Raw genomic sequence first — 21,856 nt, 5'->3', positions numbered from 1 at the left:
TGAAGTAATTTTTTTCCATTCTTCTTTACAAGGTTGTTTCCTTTCATTGAGGTTTGCAGCTGTGCCATGTATCATTGTCCCACTGCATGAACCAGTTTCAGATGAGATTTAGCTGTTAACAAATAGCCTTCTGTGACTGCAAAACAAGCCCAAATATACAGAGTTTAGCTTTTGCCAAAGGTAGTGCTATGCATTATGTCCAGAGATCTCCACCTTGGTCTTGTCTGTCCAGAGGACATCGTTCCAGAGGTCCTGAGAAGTCGTCTTCTTCTTAAGATGCAGCTTTGCAAACCCAAGCTGTGCTGCCATGCACATTTTAGAGAGAAGAGGTTTTATCCTGACATCCCTTCCAAACAAACCAAACTTGTTCAGTCTCTCTCTGATTGTACTGTCATTGAGTTTAACATTGAACATACTAACTGAAGTTTGGAGAGTCTGAGATGTAGCTTTTGATTTTATTTGCTCTTTGTTGCATCATCTAAACTTGAATTTGCTGAGATGTCCACTGCTTGGAAGATTGACCACTGTCTTGTTTTCCACTAGTGAAAAATTGTTCTCACTGTAGAATGATGGACACCCTTTTCAGATTGCTGCTTGCCAAAAACTGCCAAAACCTCTGCTTTTATGGAGATGGTTACACCTGCTGATGATCAGTTAATCAAGTGCATTTGATTAACAGTAGCTGGCTGCTGCTTAACCGTAAAGATGTACTCAGTGTTTCATGTGATTGTATAAGTGGTAGACACTCCCGTCCACAGCTAGTTCCCAGGTGACTGTTGACGTGTCATGTTAATGTTTGTTTTGAATGGATACAATGTTTTATTTTCCACATTCTTTTGCATGTTTCAGACGTGCCCGTTTTTAAATTAACAGACAGAGGATTCAAAATCCCTCATCTGTTAGCGAAACTAAATGCACTCACAGAAGGCGATTGTGTATGGTTCTGAATGTTAAATACACGCACACTCTCTTACTGTCAGTCACACACACTTTCAGAAGACATATCCAATTTGTCTTTTTAACACTGCTCCTCACACGCGCACTCACATACGCTCCAAAACGCACTATCCACCACACTCTTTCCTTCAAACATAAATCCCTCGCACATCCTAACATGCTTCGCTAGCTTTCCATCTCCACACCACCACCACCTCCTCCTCTCTCCCTACCATCTCCTCCACTCTGTGTTTCAGAGTAATGTGAGCCAGCAGCCGTAACACTGGGGTGGGGAGTGTGGGGATGTTGATGTATGGTGGAACTAAAGCAACCCTGCCGATCGATAATGTAAACAGGAGCGAAGAGAGGCGGTAAATAAGGCCAACTCCTGACAGAACTGTCTACCTCAGGTGACGGAGAGAGTGAGCCGAAGGAGGGGAGAGAGCGAGAGATTGGGAGCAGGGAAGAGGTTGTGAAGGGGAATATCTAATACAGGGACATGGGGACAGACAACGATGTAGGGCTAAAGAGGATAATGGAGGGATGAGGAAAGGGTGGAACAAATGGGGCAAGAAAAGCGAGGCATGGGAGGGATGAAGGGACTGAAAAATATGAAAGAAAAGAGGTGGAGAAAGACAGGAGCTGATGGAGGCACGGAGGAGCAAGCAGAGGTTGAGTGGATGAGGTAATGGCAAAAGAGGGAGGGAGGACAAAAGAGGAAAGTGAAGCAGAAAGATGGAAGTGAGGAAGAATGGATGGAAGCGAAAATGGGGAAAGGAGGGGGGAGACGAGTGGAGGAGACGACGGCTTCAGCAATGAGGGTAAACGGCCACAGCAATTATAGATTACAATTCAATTTTAGGAAAAAACAGTGGCGGCATCTGCTTGCAAGTTTGTGGTAGCAGTGACATTTAACTGATGACATGCAGATGGATGACCAGCAAGTGACCTACTGTTGAACCAAATCGGGACGACACGTACAGTACGACAAAAACACACACACATGCACACACACACAGGGCCGATTTGTGATCCTAGTCACCGCTGGAGGCTCCGTTGATGCATTGGCGTGGCTGAACAATTCTTTGAGAATACCACGCACTCGCCGCGTGCCGCTACGGGACTAGTGGGTAAACACACGCTCACGACAACGTCAACAATCGCACAGCCCGTGCACAAACACGCGTGGCGATCAAATGTGTGCCTGACTGTTTTATTATGTTTGCATTGCACTCCATTGTGTTTGTCGTTTTATTTCCGGTCGTGCGTGTTTAGTAATTAAACAACAGTGTCTGTGAGCGTTTCATTTTAACAACTTTGCACTTTCTGATCAGTCTCTGCTGGGATTTAAAGAATTATCTGCAGCTTTCTCAAACACTATAAATTGCCCACCAAGTGATGATTCACAGTGGTGATTCATCATATAGCCAATTCTTGGGAGCTCTTGAATTTGCAGTTTTAATGACGTGCCATTTCTCACATCCGTGCATAAAGTTATTATTTATTTATTTATTTGATATTATATTTTGCACTATCCTACTGTATATTACTGTATACTTGTATTCTATTGAACATATTGTATATCTTATTCCTCTGCTCCTCTCTCTTGCTGCATTGAGCATGTCCCAACAGCTCAATGCAGGGTATTTAAGATACAGCAGTTAGTTACATAACATTTTTATGCAATCGTAATGTTTTAAACAGTGCACAACAACAGTGGCTTAAGTTATATTTTATTAAAAGTTAGAGTCGGATTTCGTTATTTCTCCAGGCAGGTGCTTGAATTCCTGAATACAAACACTGTCCCCATTAAATTTTTTTCTTTACCTGGAAATAGAAAAGGCCATGAAGAGCACTGAAAGTAATCAATAAAGTAATTCTAAAATTAATTCTAATCTATATTGGGAGCCAGTGAAAAGAGGCTAAAGCGGGGCTGATGGAGCAGTGTCTGTGATGAGCTCAGAATTCAGATGAATTTTTACATCAGGCTTTTACTGAGAAAAAACAGAGATAAGGCTTGTAGAAAGCCTGATAAACAACAAGTAAAGCTGATTATTGACTTTCAGCCAAGTGATAATGTGATGATTTGATCTCATCTTATTATTCTTCCTGTTTGTGCTGTTTGAACTAATAATTTTATGGAGGCTGTGATTAACAACTGTTGTATTTTTAGAGCTTAAGCGGGAAAATTGGGGGGTTTTTTTGGGGTTTTTTTGAAAACTGACAAGTCAGAACTGTTTTGATAATTGTTTTATTATTTAATTCAATTATTAGGTATCACAAATTCCGTGTTTTAGCCCCTGAGCCTCTGTTTGAATGTTTTCTGCTTTTCTTGGCTTTTTGGGTTTAAAAATAAATATCATCTTGGGCCCGGGGAAATTAAAAGAGACATTTTTGATTATTTTATTTTTCTGATCTAATGACTCAAATCATGGATAGCAAATAGGGTGACACATTAATGCAGTGCTTAACCGCACACTGTTTTTAGAATCGGTTGGATTATTTGTGATTTTCCACGCCTGTGTTGTATCATCATGCTTGTCAATTTAGCTGACGCTTTGCCACGACATCAGTGTTTATTGTGTTTACAGCTTAATAAGCTGACTCCTGGCCACTTTATTAGGTATACTTTGCTTCTACTGAGTTTGAACTGCCTTAATTCTTAATGGCACAGATTCAACAAGGTGCTGGAAACATTCCTGGGACATTTTGGTTCACATTGATGTGAAAACATCACACAGTTGTTACAGATTTGTCTGCAGCACATCCATGATGTGACTCTCCCGTTCCACCGCAAAGGTGGTCTATCGGATGGAGATGTGATAACTGTAAAGGTCATTTGAGTACAGTGAACTCATTGTCATGTCTAAAAACTGGTCTAGGATTTGTTTGAGAGTTTGAGATGGTTTGATGTTTATGGCATGGTGTGTATCCAGCTGGAAGCAACTGTCCATAGATGGGCTGGGACTTATATGGTGTCTTTCTACTCAGTTGAGCACTCAAAGCACTTTCTGCTCCTCTCTAACTCTCAAATTCTGCCACAGAAATTTAAGTTCATCACACCAGACAATATTTGTCCAGTCTGTTATTGTCCAATTTTGGCGACCCTGCCTGAGTTGTGGCCACAGTTTTCTGTTCTTAGTTGAGAGGAGTGGCACCGGATGTGGTCTTCTGCAGCTGTGGCCTATCTGCTTTGACGTGTTGTGCATTTCAGAGATGCTCTTCTGCATACCTTTGTTGTAACAAGTGGATATTTGAGTTACTTTTACCTTCCTATCAACCCAAAGCAGTCAGGCCATTCTCATCTGACCTCTGACATCACAAGCTATTTTCACAGAGAGAACTGCCGCCCAGTGGATATTTTCTCTTTGTCGCACCAACCTCAGTAAACACTAGAGATGGTTGAGTGAGAAAATCCCAGCAGTAGTTTCTAAAATACTCAGACCAGCATGTCTGTCACAGTCAGAGTGACCTGAATCACCTTCCTTCCTCATCCTGATGAACAGTTTAAACTTGAGCCTAAATGCATTGAGTTGGTGTCGTGTGATTGGCTGATTCAGTAGATAATGCACTAACAAATAGTCGAACAGGTGCATCTAACAAAGTAGCCAGTGAGTATACAGTACAGCATGTGATCACAATAATGTGACTGTTCTAATATTAATATGTATTTTTATATTAACCGCTGACTGTTAATTAACTTGAATCAGTATCAGTGTCTAAGTCGAGCCCTTTGTCCTTCTCCTGGGAGTCTTTTTTTAAACTTTGAGATGTCGTTCAGTTCAGTATATTGATGACTGCTTTGCTTTGTCATGCCTCACTGCAAGTGACACTTCTTTTTAAGAGGCTGACTCGCTTTCAAATAATCTGTGGATTACCAAAGTTAAATGTGTGATTTTTGCCTGGGTTTTCTATCGATAGGCTGGTGAAGACATAATGTAGAAGAAGTATAGCAGAGTCCACAGAGCATATTGTTGTTGCTGGCTGATATTGTGGTACTTAACAGCTAATGGGCCTGCAGCCGGTGCTTATTGAAAATACTGCAAACAGTGACTGGCGGGGGATTAACTCTGGAATGAGCTTCAGCATCGTCTCTGAGCTGAGATTTGGAGTAAATGTGGACTGAGAGGAAAGATGGGCGGGAGATGTGCAATCATCAGGGTTATCAAGTTTAATCCTCCCTTTGCAGATTACAGATGTTTGTATGAATTAGCCCCACGCCACCTCTTGAAGGATCATTGCTGCCGAGAAGCTGCGGTAATGATTTGTCACTCGCACAAACACACAAAACATTAACACTCGAGCTCTTGCTCTTAAACAAAAGCCTAATGTTGCATTAATGCACCCTAAAAACCCAATGAGCCGTAGCTCGAGCTGTTAGTGTCCAGAAGCCAACATTAAAGTGTTTCTGTTGCTGGTGTATTTAATAACCACCTTAAATTTCAAGCAATATGTTGGAAGTGATGCACAGTGGTGACTGTAAGTTTGACAGCTGTTCAAATAAAATAATTAAATGATTTAAAGAAATGAAATGTTACAATTAAGAGAAGAGAAACGTATCCATTTATAAAAATGATGCAGTATAACATATCTGCAACAGGGAAAAAGTATGGCAACCTTTCCTGTGACCTCTTAGTGCAACAATAACTCCAATCAGACATTTCTGGTTACTGCTGATCAGCCCTGCACACTGGTTTGGAGAAATTAAGGGCAATTGTTTGATATAAACAGCTTCATCTATGAGATGTTTCCTCACTTGAAGTGATCACTCCACACCATTTCTGTTGAGTGAAGATGAGGGCTTGAACTCTGCCAATCCAAAAGTTTATCGTTGTTCTTCTCTAAGCTTTCTTTGATTAAAAATAAGGGCTGTCATCTTGGTGCACAACTCTCTTTGTTTTGAGGTTGAAGGCACAGAAAGATGTCCTGATGTTGTTCTCTAAGATTGGTTTGTGTAATTCAGAATTGTTCTTATCATTGATGTTGGCCTGAAACTGGTCAAACCAATGAGATGAACTTACTGGGTCCAGTTCTTATGCTGGAGAGGAGCATTTTCATTTCTTTTTTTAAACATAATACTATTTTAATTCTCTGCCCCACCCTGAGCCTGGTTCTGCCGGAGGATCCTTCCTGTTAGAAGGGAGTTTTTCTTTCCCACTGTCACCAAATTATCATCTTAAAGAAAGAAAGAACACTTTAAAGAAATCATTAAAAGACAAAAATTACCATTAACATGTATAAACATTTCGGACCACAACTGTACATCCATCTTTTATACTATCTGTGATTCACACACCTGTCTTGGTTGTTTTAGTGGACCACAAAATGGTTTTGTAATGGTTTCCAACCTGAGGAGCATCAATAACTCTTTTTCCAAAATCCCCAAAACTCTAATTTTTCATGTCACCATAAATCTCCACTAATGTGTCACCTTCAAATTTACTGCTAAACTTGTGGGCAAAAGTACTTGATCCTCTAACAAATTTGTAATATTGGCAAATTTTCCTCAGTAAATAAATCACTGAGTATGTCATGCTTTCTCTCAGTTGTTTAGTTGGGTTTTCTTTAATTCTGTTTTTAGAACCTTTGTCTTTTGGTTTATAAAGTAATTTAGAGAAACATAAAAGCTTGACAAACTTTGAAGTAGCACTATAGCTTTATCCTCTGATAATCTATGCAATAGGAGAATATTGGTTTATAATAGCCATGGTAATACATAAACAGGCTTTGATTGGAGCACTTATTATTCCTTCTGTGTGGGTTCATGCACTCAGACTAAGTGATTTCTCAGGGACTGCACTCTGCTTCATTAGTGAGCAGTTTGTTGAAGGACTGTCACGTTACTCAGACAACTCTCTTTCATTCTAGATCTGTGGAGTCCACTGCAAGCAGGACTCCCATATCAGGCTGTGGTACAGACTTTCATCCACACGCTTCTGGTCTTCGGGGCACACGGAGGCATCACAGCGTTCAGTTTTTCATAAGTTGCCATAGCAGTAAAGCTCTTCGTCTTCAGCTTAATGATTGCAGGAGGAGTGTAGTCTGCTGAAACAGTTGCACAGTTCACATGGGCACGAAAAGGCACATGTTTGAAATGTTGCCTTTCAGGTACAAAAAAAAAGAAGACACAAAGCAAATCAAAACACTGACAAAACCTTCACATACAACAGTGAACATATTCACACTGCTTGCCTAGAATTGAAAATCAATCTTGGTATAATCAATACTTCATCAAATAAAGCCTGGTTAATATAAAAGGGGCTCAATTAGCATTTTAGCCTCTTTTAGCTCATTGTTTTGGCTTTGTGGGTTACAGCTTTGCTGTTATGCCCCACTTTGACCATTTATATAGAGCCATTTTCAGCTAACACTAAAGGCTGTTGAAAAAGCATGCTGTACTATATCTGTCGTGCTTTAAACATTGGAGTTGAGCTCTTTAACATAGGGAGTACTTAGTAGCTAAAGAACCACATATTTCCCCCAGGAAATGATAAAGACCTTAACAGAGCTAAAAGAAAAGCGGATACTCAGTAAACAAATCAAGTGAATGTTAATGTTGCGCTTTATCTTCAGGCTTTGTAAAGAGGTAACTTTTTTCTAACACATGAAACTTCTGAAATTATTTAAATACAAACTCAGATGAACAACAACATGTGGAATATTAGTGTAAGCAAAATGAGTAGGCAGTGTGTGTTAAACCAAGTATATCTCATAATTCAGTAGCTTGTAGAAACACCTATAGCATCAATAATTTAAACTTATCATAACTACATCAGTTGTAGCAATTTTAACCCCCTCTTCTACTAGTTGTTTCAGCTCATTGAGGTTTGCAGCCATTTTTTTATATATTGTCTAACCTTGGGATGAAATTGTTGGACGTCCACTCCTGGGAAGATTGACAGCTATCTAGAATTTGTTCCACCTGTAAATAACGGTTTTGTAGAATGATGGACTTCAGTTTGTTTTTTGTTTTTAATGGCCTTTAACCCTTCCCAGATTGATGGGGAGTAATGATTGCCTCTCCAAAAATCATTCCGATGTCTTTCCTTTTTGGCATTGTTGTAATGCATATCTTACTGTTCCAGACAAGCAGACTTGATGATCATAATCATGTGCATTTGATTATCAGGAGCTGGTTGTTTCTTAATCTCTTCATTTCATATTTTCCCCATTTTCCTGTATGATAAATGACTGTCATTGTAGCTCATCTGAGATTATATTTACCTAATTTTAAGAACTGCTGAGGGCCAGAAGATGTTCTGATAACAGGTGATATTTTATTTTTATATTTTATTATATTTTAGGTGCCATTTTTATACCTTGTTGCTCTTCCTCCAAATGAAGAACAGTTAATGCAGCTGTGTCAAATTAAAACTTAAGGGGTAAATAATTAAATAAAATGACATGTAAATGCATGTTGATATCTGATAATGGAAATATAAAATTTCATTTTTTTTAAATTAATGTAATTATGAAATATATTTGTTATGGTTTATTTAAACTGTAGATTATTAGCTGGCTCTATTGTAGGGTCATTATAAAGCGCCTTGACCTTACTGTTAGTGTTAAATTCAACTGTATTAAAATTCAGGGTTTTTTATTCCTTATATAGCTTTTTAAGTTCCATTTTAGTTACTTTTACTTCCAAAAAATATATAGATTTGACATTTTCTGTATTTAGTCATGTGATTTCTACATGTTTTTTACATGATATAAAATAATAATAAGCACAGGCGCACAGATGTTCACAAACTTCACTGCACTAGCTTTTGTAGGCTTAAGTCCCTTAATGCTCTTCAGATATGTGAAAATAAAAATTATTTTCTTTGTTTCTTGAAAAAAACAACCCTTTTTTTTTTTAAACCTTTACATAACATTTTTTTTAAAAGGAAAAACACGGTAATAGAACAAAATTACAAGTAGTACGACTTGCACAGGAAGTCTCGGTCATAATTCGGTATGTTGAAAATGCTGAACCAAAAAAGTTTCTTGTTTGTTCTTTGATTTCAGTCAGTGGATCAAAACTCCCACTTTCTGACCTGTATGATGAAGTACAAAGATGCTGTATATACTTCAAGGCCTGAAATCTGACAAGTTTGTGCCATGCTGCTTCTAATCTGGCCTGCACCCAGCTAATCAGTCACTCTGCCTGATATCACACATTTCAGTTCATGCATTTGCACTGAGAAGCATTAAAATGAGTGACAAAAGGGTGTTTTTACATCACACCCCATTTAATATACCTTCAGGCTTCAGAATGTTTCCCTCTTAAAAAAAGTGGTATGAGATTCAAATCAGCTTGCGCCTCTTTCCCTGCAGTTTCCTTCTTTCTGGAAGGCTGAGCTCCGTTCCTCTGCCTGCGAATAATGAACAGATCCTGCATGACTAACCAATCCTTCACTGATGTTGGTTAGCTGTCGATGGATACAGCTACAACCATTTCTAACCACAAATAAGTCTGTAGAGGGCATCGGGGAAATGGGTAGAAGCGCACATTTCATTCTTCTGTTATGAATTTCTGCTTCTGAAAAAAGATCACGAGATCATATTTCAAAAAGTCACAAACACTGTGTTAAATCGTTCTGCCTAATGGCCTCCAATCCTCAGAGGGTCCGATTAAAGAGGTTCTGCAGGGCTTCCTCTGTGCTCTGCAATCTGTGGCTTGTTTTGTGTGAGTGACTGAAGCAGCATTAAGGTCCATATTAAGTCGCTTAATTATTAGACTCATTTTGTTTTGAATCGTGAAAAGAAAAGTCCAGCACGCAGGAGTGAGTTGATTTTTGTTTTTGTTCTCGTTTGTGAAGTTTTGTTCAAGTTTTCAGTGCCTGATGAATGAATCTAGAAATAAATCATAGAAACGGCCTCTGTCTATAATTAATTAATAATTATAAAATATAATTGATCTTGTTACGGTTTTCTTTTCATTGGAGTGAGAGGACTAGCCAAGTCTTCCAATTCTACACGCTTTTTATTCTCCCTTTTTGACAAATGTGAACAAATCCAGGCTCAAGAAACCATTCAGGTTCTATATTTGGATTCTCTGAGGCAACTATAGGTGTGCCACTGGCTCTTGTGACAAATATTTAATATTCGTAAAGCACACAACTGCACAAAACATCATGAATAAATTGTTAGTTTTCCATATTAATACTTCCTATGACCTCATTTCCACCAGAAATCTCCTAAAGACATGTCTGTGTTAAATTCTGGTTCTTTTGGATTCTTTCAGGCCAAGAAAGACACGGCTCAAAAGTGGTCCTTTTACTTTAAAAATGATCTTTATTTTACATATCTGGATATGGAGACCTGAACACAAAACACACTACCCCAGGTCTGAAGCACAAACGGAAGCCTAGTTATTTATATACTTGCTCTCTACGTCACACCACACTTTAAGTTTCGATCAAACAGCCTAGTTGGTTTCACTTTCTACTGCAATTACCATGCTTCTGCAAAGGCGTGCAGTTTCCTGTCAGCCTGCAACCTAATTTTACACTGAAGTCTGGGCCTCTCATAAAACACACTAGTCAGCATTCAGATTATATATTTTATTTCCTAATATCTGTCAAAAGGAACCACAATCCATTTGCACAATTACCGAATGATGAGAGTGACACGCATCAAAGGTCCTGCCTCGGAGTGAAGTGGAGAATGGATCCCGCAAACCACAACCAGTGCCATCAATCCAACACCTGAAGAAAACATAAATGAAAAAGCCACTTTCATTGGCAGTACTGTGTAAACTGCAAGTCTTACAGTTGTGTTTTTACAGTACTCTATGCAGTCCTGTAAAAAAACACTAAGTAATGGTTTTCTGTCTTCAGCTGGACTGGGTCTATTTCACATGTCAGATGACAAAAATTCACTTTCCATGGATATGAATTCAGGAGTGTCTTGAAATTTCGGCTTGCCCTTTGGCGTGCTTTGAGTGCAATAAGTTACTCACTGAATCAATGGTAAAATTAGACTGTTTAAGTGCACTTTTTTTTGTTTTGTATTGATTTATACCTCTGTCAAGTCTAAAGCTTTACATCTTCTTTCTTTTCTTGTCTCTTAACCACAAAACCTGGAGAGAATTTTTAATGATTTTGGGTTTGTCTAAAGCTAAACAATTAGGAGTGAGCGTGGCTGTGTGATACCGCTAATCTTGTTTTTAATGCCAAGTAACACCCAAGCTGATATCCCCATTGCCAGTAAATGTTTAAAAAGTTTAAAAAAAAAATATAGACTAAACCCATTTAATTTTAAATCATCTTGTTAGTGTAGGTGCTCTTTACCCTGGGCTGGCAGACAGACTGAACCTCAGTACACGGCATAATAAAACTAACTTATATTTGCTGTACCTCAGTACACTGATTCAGTAAAAGGACTAGGTGTTACAATCCCTGATAATGCATTGCTTTAAATGGAGAAAATCTTGAGGGATGGCTGTTATGAGGAAAGGCAGCCCAGAAACGTTACCACCGGCACACATCGTTGTGTGCCTCAACTTTTGGTCTTTTACCCAAGCTTATCTGCCATTTTTTCCTTCCTTGGTTAGGTTTAGGGATTAGAGCTCTGATGTAGATTATCATATTAAAATTTGGGACTCATCGTCAGTATTTGACCTTGGATTCATCGGGTGTTTCGGACATTATCACAGGACACCCTCATCCAGGGAGGACCTGCCAGGGTTGATCAGGCACCGGAGTGTCACTGGTTTATGTTAAATTGTTATTTCTCTTCTTCTTTCTTCAGTTTAGTTTTCTACTGTTTATTTTCGTCTATCTATTCACTGCAACTGAGAAGTAATACTTACCTCTTTAACATTTATGGAGCGTCCAAATCTGCACTAACTACTGTAAAAGATCAGAGGAGAAAACACAGGCTTGGTTTTTAATTATATTGTATTATAATGAAAGAAATGCATGATAAAATAAGTAAATAATGCCCTAATGAATATATATACAGTACTATACAAAATTATTAGGCACCCTTCACTTCTTTTATATTTTGCTTGGAAAACTAAATATAGTGATTTCTCGAAATATTTGCAACACACTTAAAACACATATCCATGAAAAGACAGAAAGTAAAGGTAATAACATTTTTATGAATTTGAAAGTCAATATTTGGTACAAGCACCTTTACTCTGGAGAGGACAATCAATTCAATTCAGTTCTTTTAAAAAAATTTTTTTACCCTACATCATATATTGAAAATAAATTGACCCTGATTCGCAACACATAAAATGCAACCAAATAAAACAATCTTGTAATATCCCCCAATATTGCTATAGGGTTGAAATTTTTAAATTAAAGGGTTAATAATGACGGGAACATTAACTCATAAAACTGTAGCCTGGATAGACACAGGTTGCTTTGCTGCAGTCAGTGATAATTGTTGCTTTTTATCAGCCCTCTCTGTGTTTTTCCTCACTCTCTCTGTGCGGGCATGAGACCAGACTACTGTACATCATGAACAATATGTAATCACCCCTCACCCTCCACTGACCCCAGCACCCACCTCCGCCCCCACAGGCTGGTCCCACTGGATGAGTAGAGGGCTGAATTTCTTCCCCAGCACACAACTAAATACACATTTATGTCCAATTACTGAGTTTAGATATGGATTTTTTTTTTTTTTTAAATTAGAATTGATTCTAAGACAGGAATCTCGGGATTTGGAAACGTCAATATTTCAGTATCAATCCACCCAGCACAGCCAGATTGCAAATAGACAAGCAGACCTTTATATTATATCACATTGTTAGTGAGGGCATGTGACAAATAACTTGTCCTAGATGGATGTAAAAAATAAATAATAATAATAAAAAAACAGGGCCCCTTTTAATGAACAGTGAACATGTTTGAGGCTGTGATTGAGCTGTCTGGTGTGAGTGAAATCTGCAGATCAGTCCACACTTTATTCAAGACTCAAGTGTCAAAACTGATCTGAGGTGGAAAAAATCAGAGATTATTTCACCTCATGGGAGCCTGTTAAGAAAAAAAAAGGTGTCTCGTGGTACTAGATGGAAGAAAAAAGCCTTGTATTGTTGAGATTCTTTTCAGTTTGTGTGTGTTCTCGTGTAGAGGCGGTGGTCCAGCCAGGTCTTATGACACCGCTAGGATTCAAGCTGAGCAACATGCTGAGCCTCATCAGAATGTGTGGTGGTGTCGGCGTGGGCGTGTAGAGGCCGGTTAAACCGCAGCTCACCGACAGCAGTCTCTGTTCCTCACTTGGTTTCTGTTTACTAGTATTCCTGTTTTCTCTGCCTCTCCTGTCTTTCCTCAACCTTCACGTCAGTACGCTTCAGTTTATTTAGCCTTTATTTAATCAAATACACAAATTTAAATATTTTTTCTGAGACCATAGAGTAAAACTGCAGCAATTAACTTGACAGAGACAGTATCAATTAGTCGAGCTACGGCTACATGACTGAAAAGCATGAAAAAATATTTCACACAAAACAAATTGGAAACAGTGAAAGATGGTGTTGCTGTGGACTCGCTGAGAGGACAATGTAAAAAAAGTGCTGTGTACCGTTTTCGGTTTGGTAAATAATGGTAGTACTAAAAACTGTTTTCATACGACACCATAGGCTGTGACAAACACCCAGAAAAAATGATTTGCTTGCGGCATCAAAACCAGTGACAGCAGTAGATTCAAAGCTTTCCAGCTCTGTAGTTAAAATCAAATGTTAAACCCTCTGGAAATTTAGATTGAAATAGTAAAAATGCATTTGTGATCTCACAGTTCAGAGCCTCATTAATCATCACAGAAATCAAAGTGAGGGGAAAAAAGTCCAGAAATATTGAGAAAACCTAGTTTAAAATCGGCTTATTTTACTGATTTAAAGTGCCTACATATCATAGCAACACTGGATCACCTTAAATAGACACTCACCAGCCACTTTGTTGGGTACTCAGATTCAACTGCTTGTTAATGCGAATATCTTATCAGCCATCATTGCGTGGCAGCAACTCGGTGCATTTAGACGTGTAGACACGGTGAAAACAACCTGCTGAAGATCAGAAACAGGGAGCAAGGTGATTGAAGCTGGTCTGAATATTTTAGAAAAAGTTGATCTGCTGGGATTTTCCCACACAACCATCTCTACAGGGAGTGCAGAATTATTAGGCAAGTTGTATTTTTGAGGGATAATTTTATTATTGAACAACAACCATGTTCTCAATGAACTCAAAAAACTCATTAATATCAAAGCTGAATGTTTTTGGAAGTAGTTTTTAGTTTGTTTTTAGTTTTAGCTATTTTAGGGGGATATCTGTGTGTGCAGGTGACTATTACTGTGCATAATTATTAGACAACTTAACAAAAAATATATATATACCCCTTTCAATTATTTATTTTTACCAGTGAAACCAATATAACATCTCCACATTCACAAATATACATTTCTGACATTCAAAAACAAAACAAAAACAAATCAGCGACCAATATAGCCACCTTTCTTTGCAAGGACACTCAAAAGCCTGCCATCCATGGATTCTGTCAGTGTTTTGATCTGTTCACCATCAACATTGCGTGCAGCAGCAACCACAGCCTCCCAGACACTGTTCAGAGAGGTGTACTGTTTTCCCTCCTTGTAAATCTCACATTTGATGATGGACCACAGGTTCTCAATGGGGTTCAGATCAGGTGAACAAGGTGGCCATGTCATTAGTTTTTCTTCTTTTATACCCTTTCTTGCCAGCCACGCTGTGGAGTACTTGGACGCGTGTGATGGAGCATTGTCCTGCATGAAAATCATGTTTTTCTTGAAGGATGCAGACTTCTTCCTGTACCACTGCTTGAAGAAGGTGTCTTCCAGAAACTGGCAGTAGGACTGGGAGTTGAGCTTGACTCCATCCTCAACCCGAAAAGGCCCCACAAGCTCATCTTTGATGATACCAGCCCAAACCAGTACTCCATCTCCACCTTGCTGGCGTCTGAGTCAGACTGGAGCTCTCTGCCCTTTACCAATCCAGCCACGGGCCCATCCATCTGGCCCATCAAGACTCACTCTCATTTCATCAGTCCATAAAACCTTAGAAAAACCAGTCTTGAGATATTTCTTGGCCCAGTCTTGACGTTTCAGCTTGTGTGTCTTGTTCAGTGGTGGTCGTCTTTCAGCCTTTCTTACCTTGGCCATGTCTCTGAGTATTGCACACCTTGTGCTTTTGGGCACTCCAGTGATGTTGCAGCTCTGAAATATGGCCAAACTGGTGGCAAGTGGCATCTTGGCAGCTGCACGCTTGACTTTTCTCAGTTCATGGGCAGTTATTTTGCGCTTTGGTTTTTCCACACGCTTCTTGCGATCTTGTTGACTATTTTGAATGAAACGCTTGATTGTTCGATGATCGCGCTTCAGAAGCTTTGCAATTTTGAGACTGCTGCATCCCTCTGCAAGATATCTCACTATTTTTGACTTTTCTGAGCCTGTCAAGTCCTCCTTTTGACCCATTTTGCCAAAGGAAAGGAAGTTGCCTAATAATTATGCACACCTGATATAGGGTGTTGATGTCATTAGACCACACCCCTTCTCATTACAGAGATGCACATCACCTAATATGCTTAATTGGTAGTAGGCTTTCGAGCCTATACAGCTTGGAGTAAGACAACATGCATGAAGAGGATGATGTGGACAAAATACTCATTTGCCTAATAATTCTGCACTCCCTGTAGTGTTCAGAGGGAAGGGTTTGAATAGAGAAAATATCCAGTGAGCTGCAGTTACTTTGGTGAAAAAGCCTTATTGATACTAGAGGTCAGAGGAGAATGCATTCTCAAATAACCACTAGTTGCAACCAAGGTTTGCAGAAGAGCATCTCTGAATGCTAAAAGCATCGTAACTTGAAGCAGATGGGCTACAGCAGCAGAAGACCACACCGAGTGCCACTCCTGTCAGCTGAGAACAAAAAACTGAGGCTACAATTCAGGCTCACCAAAATTAGACAACAAAAGATTGGAATAACCTTATTTGTCATGAGGTTTATTGATTTCTGCATCAGCAGGTGGACGGTAGGGTTAGAATTTGGCTAAAACAACGTGAAAGCCTGCCCGAGTACTGCTGCTGATCATGCCGATCCCTTTATGACTGCAATGCACAATCTTCTGATAGTTCAAAAAGTTCAAATCATCTCAAGCTGGTTTCTTGAACGTGACAGTGAGTTCACTGCACTGAAATGCCCTCCACAGTCACCAGATATGAATCCAGCAGAGCACCTTTGGGATATGTTGGAACAGAAGATTCACATAATTCATGTCAGTTGAGTTTCTAGCACCTCGTTGAATTCATACCACAAAGAATTATGGCAGGTCTGAAGAAAAAACTTGGTACCAGCAAGGTGCAACTTACAAAGAAACCAGGAAGTGCAATTTATTAATGGCATGTTTACATTCTGCCTCATTTCCAACTTCCAATGTTCGGGACTCAGGAGGAGGGGAAAGAAGGCGCAGCTGCAATACAGATAACCTTGCATAATGTATACTTTCCTGGGTAAAACTATTTAATTGGTCTTTGGTTAAATGAGTATGCCAAGAGTGGGAGTTTTTTCTTTTTTTTAACGATCGTCCACAAAACATAAATTCCCTGCTGATTTTCTATGTAGAAAATAGAAATAAAAATAAAAGACTTGGGTCAAGTAGAGGTAAAAAATGTAAACAAAAGGCCGACATGTTGTCAAACTTTAATGGCTAATGTGCCATCAGAGACAGCACAATCAATAACAGTGGGGCAAGGAAAGAAAAAAGAAGTGTACAGTTTGGTGACAAAAAATATATCCGTATAAAATGTTTTATGCTTTTTTGCTATCAGCTCAAATGCAACTTGACACTGATTTTTAGTTGATGTATTTTAAATGTGTGTTAAAGCAAATTTTGATGACTATCGTGTACAGACGAGCTGGATTATATAGACGGAAGGCATCTGAGTTTACACTTGCTTGAAGTGCGATCAGTGCACTGTGTGAGCTGACAGAGAAGGTGGTTTTTTGAAAGCTTAATACATCCAGCCGGTTGCCTGATTTATTTATTTTTGAAGTTATGATGAATAAAACGGTGATATTGGGAAACTCTGCCACGTAGAAACTCTGTTTGAAATGTGAAAAAGTAGACTTTGTTTTGTTTTTCATTGTGCTCATTACTTAAGAAAACCATCCTGCAATGTTAAAATGAAGGTCATCTTGTGTTTTCTGTTTTCCTAACTGAAAGAAAGAGACTCCTCAGTAGAAGAGTACAGCCACAGACATGTTGCTCTATAGTTACAAGCTTTTGGATTTGCTTAGAGCACTTAAATAGAAGCTGTTTGGAGTCCAGAAGCAATGGCTAAAATACAAGAGGTGTTCCATTTAGCTGCGTCAATTAGACTTATGGTGTTACTGCCATGTTCCTGTACATGAACACAAAGAAACATTCAATATTCATTTGGAGCACGGCTAACCTGCATCACCTGGAAGGCTGGTAATCTTCTTCAAGCCCTCGAAGCCCACTCATCGCTTCATGTAGGATGTTCACGGTTTATTTTATCCGGAAATAAAATGGATGGCAATTTCCAAAATTGCACCTCTATGCTAAACAGAATATCAAACCACAAATGTATCCACTGTTGGCCTCTTGGTGTGCACCAGCAGTTCTGGTCATCCACTCTTCTGATGATGGGCACGTTTTATCATACTATCAACATGGATAGATCTAAAGATTATAGTGTTGGTGCTAGTTGGCACAGAAAGTGCACTACTTTTCAGCTGATCACGAACACTGTTTACAGTAAGCATCATTTTTCAGGCTTTTGTCAGGGGATATAAAACATGTTTTATAAGGACTTTAATGTTAACAGTAGAGTTTATTAATAATATTTAAAATAGTTCCCTGATAAAAACTATAAATTTTAACTGTATTTTATTTGCAGTTGTCCTGTTACCTTTATTTCACAGTAGCTTCATACCTTTGACACTGTGTAAAGAATTCTTTCTTCCCATCTCTGCAGATGTGATTCACACAGTGGGGCCGATTGCACAAGGCGGAGTTGGAGAGGAGGAGAAGAACGCGCTAAGATCGTGCTACAGAAACAGCCTCGAGACGGCGACCGAAAATGGTGCTCGTTCTGTGGTGAGAATGAATTTGAGACAGCAATTTGAACTGATGCTGAAAACGGGGTAACGCAGGAGGATTGAGAGGTCAGGTTAAAAGTAAAAGAAGGTAAAGAAAAAGAAGCACTGAAGACTGTGGCACACGAATAAAGAAGAAATCAAAAGAAGCGAATACAAAAGAAGCATTGGTAGGAAGAAAAAAAGGACGGGTGAAGCAGTCATGACTGTATGACAGGGTGCTATAGTTAAAAAAGAAACCCAAGCCAGAAAAAATGATCGCATTGGATTTTTCAAAGAATACAGTGTTCAAACTGAGATGGATGGAGGAAGGGGAAAAGAGGTAGGAGTGTGAGTTGTAAGAAGGTAGCATTAAACACACCAGGCAGGAGGTTTCACAGAGAACGAAGTGTTAAAGCCAAAGAAAAGCACCAAAGCAACATGAAAACAAAGTCAGAGGTGCAATTGAAGAAAACAGGAGCATGGAAGCAGTGTGAAGATTCATGCAGAACATTAGTAGCTTCGCTAGTAAAGAACAGGATTTGAAACAGACTTAAATGCATCAGTTGCAGGATTTTTTTTTAACCGAAGTTTTCATAGCAACAGCAATTTTCACAAAACTTCAAATTATTTGTTTATTGTAGGTGTCAGAGAACCTGTGAGGCATAGTTGCCTTCACCCTGAGTCTTAAGCTGTGCAGTCTGGTTAAATGAACAGATCTGGAGACCTGGGGAGCATCCAGACATCTGCTTGTACTGGCATATTTGACAACAGGTTGGAAATCTGCCAGACTTGAAGTTTACTGGCTGCTTGACTCAAAGGAGAACCAGTGGTGTTGCACAGACTTGGCAAACACGGACCTCACTGACTAACAGTTATAATCCTTTTGATTTTTAATATGTATTTATTTCTGTTAATAGCTGCATTTACCTTCTGCTGTGGTCTCTTCTTGTCATTGTTTTTTCATTGCTGGTGAGTCTGCCAGCAATGTAAGCAAAATCACCTACAGTGCAGGAAATAATGCATGACTTAAATGTAACTGTTGGCTCTGCTGCAACTTTATACTAAAGTACAAGTCGACATTGTTCCAGTCTGTCTTAAAAACATCCGCCTGCTTATGCTTGTCTGCTTGTCCAATTTAAGAAAAAAAAAGTTTTTGGTTTTGGCAGTTGTCCTGCGGTCCAAAGCAGCTGCAAAGACATGCCTCTTTCAATCAGATGCAATCTAAGTACTGCGGAGACAAAATCCCCAGTTGTCTTTGTGCTGTGAAAAAATGCTTTCAAAGCTAATCTGAAGTGATTAATTGGGCAACTTAGAGAAACTAAATCCAAGGTTAAATACTTTCAGTACCAAATTACCTATTTTACCTTGCCGAGATGCAAAAGAGGGAATGTGGTGCTAAATAGACTTTAAACAATTCCCTCGCTCACATTCGCTTTGTCGGGAACCTGAAATAATGAATCTGCTGCAGATTTTTTGCAGCTATTGTTAATAATGAGTGCGGACGGGTGAGGACAGGTGAGAGAGATGGAATAAAACGATGATTCAAACTGGAAATGTCATGGTTCATAGCCCACGTGTTAACTCACAAGAGGATGGTTTTTAAGACAACACAGACAACACAGTTAAAGGCATTCAGCTGCCAGAACACAGCAACACTTACTGTGTAAAAAGCAGTGTGAGCTCTTAGAAGAGGGTGACAACTCTGTTTACCTGTTAACTTTTACCTGTTTGTCCTGTTGTTTGGGAAGGATCTCCCACTCAATCACAGCATTGGTGGGGAAAAAAGCCCATTTAGCGTTGTATTAAACTAATATGACACAATTACAAGCCCACAATCTGTCTAGCACTGCAGCAAGTCTTCCATTCAAAGCTTCATTTTCACCAGCATCATTAAAAAGTAGCTGTTGCAAAAATGCACCAATTCCACAAAATCGTGGACACAAGAAGTTTTTTAAGTTCTTTTCCTAAAGTATACCGGTAATAGCTTACGGTATAAAGTGATTGTTTCCTCAGTGGCTGTCTGTATACCCACCATCGTAATTACTGTAATGATGTCTGATTAGTGTTACTAGCACGGCCGAAGCTGACGGAAGAATTCTTCCCTGCTCGGCCTTGTCAGCAAAGGATGATCAACAGTTTGGTCTTTAAATAGATGTGAAAGTCAGAGGCTGAAGAAAGGCTGCCATAAAAAACAATCAAGAGAAAGACTCCATCAGGATCCAGCAGAGAGTGTGATTTCTGTGCAGTGCTACGTGTGTGTACGTGTATGGCTGCCTTTGTGAGGACCAGTTTGTTGTAGACCTTGAAAGTGAGGAGATTTGGGGAAAGTTGCTTTTTGACACATCGTCAAAGGTTTAGACCCGGATTTAAGCTTCAGGTTTAGCGTCAGGTTTGAGTTATGTTAAGGGTTGCTTCTAGGGCTTTGGTTTATGCTAGTTAAGGTTAAGTAGAGAGGATAGGCAATGCATTATGTCACCGAGTGTCCTCAGAAGGATAGACATACAGAGAGTGTGTGTGATGATGATGATGAGCTCTTCAGAAAGTTGTCAGATCTTTTAAAATTTTCCCCATTTTGATGTGTTTCATGCTCTTCTTCAGTTCATGTTCTCTCATCAGTCTGCACACAGTACTCCACAATGTCAAAGCAAAAACAAGGTTGTAAAGTGTGTGTATGTTTTTAATTAAAAGAGTGAGTCTTTTTTTCCATTTTGTTTGGAGCCTTTGTCATGATACACGTAATTAAGCATCCCACGTCTATCAGTGATCCTTGAAATGCCTACAGCATGATCTGTCTTTTTGAAGTCATTGGACAAAATCAGGAAATATATACACATACCAGTTAAAATAAAGTTTCCAAAGATCTGCGAGATGGGTTTTTGTTTTTTTGTCTTTTAAATGATCACTTTTCGATGTAGTTTTTGTGCTAAAGCACTGTCAGGGTGCATTTGGTTGAATTTGGTTGAAAATGAAAGAAATCTGGAACCACCAATACTCATCCTGTCAAAATCAGGAATAGGGGAAGAAGGCATTGCGTGAACAGGTAACCAATAATTCAAAGGTCATGATAATTAGGATCCAGAGTTCCTTTATGGAGATTAGATGTGTCTAAAAGAAGGGCAGCCTTTGATGATGCGTTCTAGCTGTCAGGCCTTTATGGTGGACAGACTGCTTTGTCAGATACCTGACTCTTATACTTCTGGTCTGATGAAATAAAGATTGAATTCTTAGGCCACAATTCCCCACGCTTTGTGTGCAGGAAACCGGACACTGAGCATCGCCTAATTAATACCATTCCTACAGTCAAACACAGTAATGGCAGCAGAAGATGGATGCAAAAAACACAGAGCAATACTGAGTGAAAACCTTTTCCACAATAAGATTTCAGACTCAGGCAGAAGTTTACATCTTAGCAAGAATATAAAGCACATTACCAAGTAAACTCAGCTCTGGTGTGGGAAAGTCAACCAAAAGTCTGGACCTGAAGGAGCATCCCAGGAGACACTTGAAAACGCCTGTGCACCACTGCTTCCCGTTAAGCTTCACTGAGCATGAGAGATTCTGTCAAAATGAAAAGGAGCTTTGGAAAAGAAAAGCATGCCAAATTTGTGGGATTATTCCCAAGAACTCATAATGCATTGCTGCAAAAGGTGATTTAGCAAAGTACTGAATCTACTGTCTGAACACGTATGTAAAAGGAGCGTTTGATTTCTAAATGATTTTGCTTCATCATTATCATGTGTTGTGTTTAAATTGGAGGGTGGATTGATTGAATGCATTAGAACATAACAGAGTGACACAAGGAGCTGATAAATGTTTTAAATGTGACCTGCGGCACATTGTAACTTGGTTTT

The 21,856-nt window shown here is 39.2% G+C and overlaps 1 protein-coding gene across 3 annotated transcripts in view; it reads left to right on the top strand.

Annotated features, from left to right (window-relative positions):
* Window positions 1-21,856, top strand: part of macrod1 (mono-ADP ribosylhydrolase 1) — a 147,492-nt gene that overhangs the window by 109,569 nt on the left and 16,067 nt on the right. For all 3 annotated transcript variants that reach the window (XM_004545570.5, XM_023154821.3, XM_023154822.3), the window contains one exon: window positions 17,903-18,024. In XM_004545570.5, the coding sequence (XP_004545627.1) occupies window positions 17,903-18,024 (122 nt within the window). The remainder of the gene's footprint in view (window positions 1-17,902; window positions 18,025-21,856) is intronic.

The sequence above is a fragment of the Maylandia zebra genome, linkage group LG2 (genome assembly GCF_041146795.1).
Source record: "Maylandia zebra isolate NMK-2024a linkage group LG2, Mzebra_GT3a, whole genome shotgun sequence".
Classification (NCBI taxonomy): Eukaryota; Metazoa; Chordata; class Actinopteri; order Cichliformes; family Cichlidae; genus Maylandia; species Maylandia zebra.
This window is presented reverse-complemented; position numbering and strand designations above follow the sequence as displayed.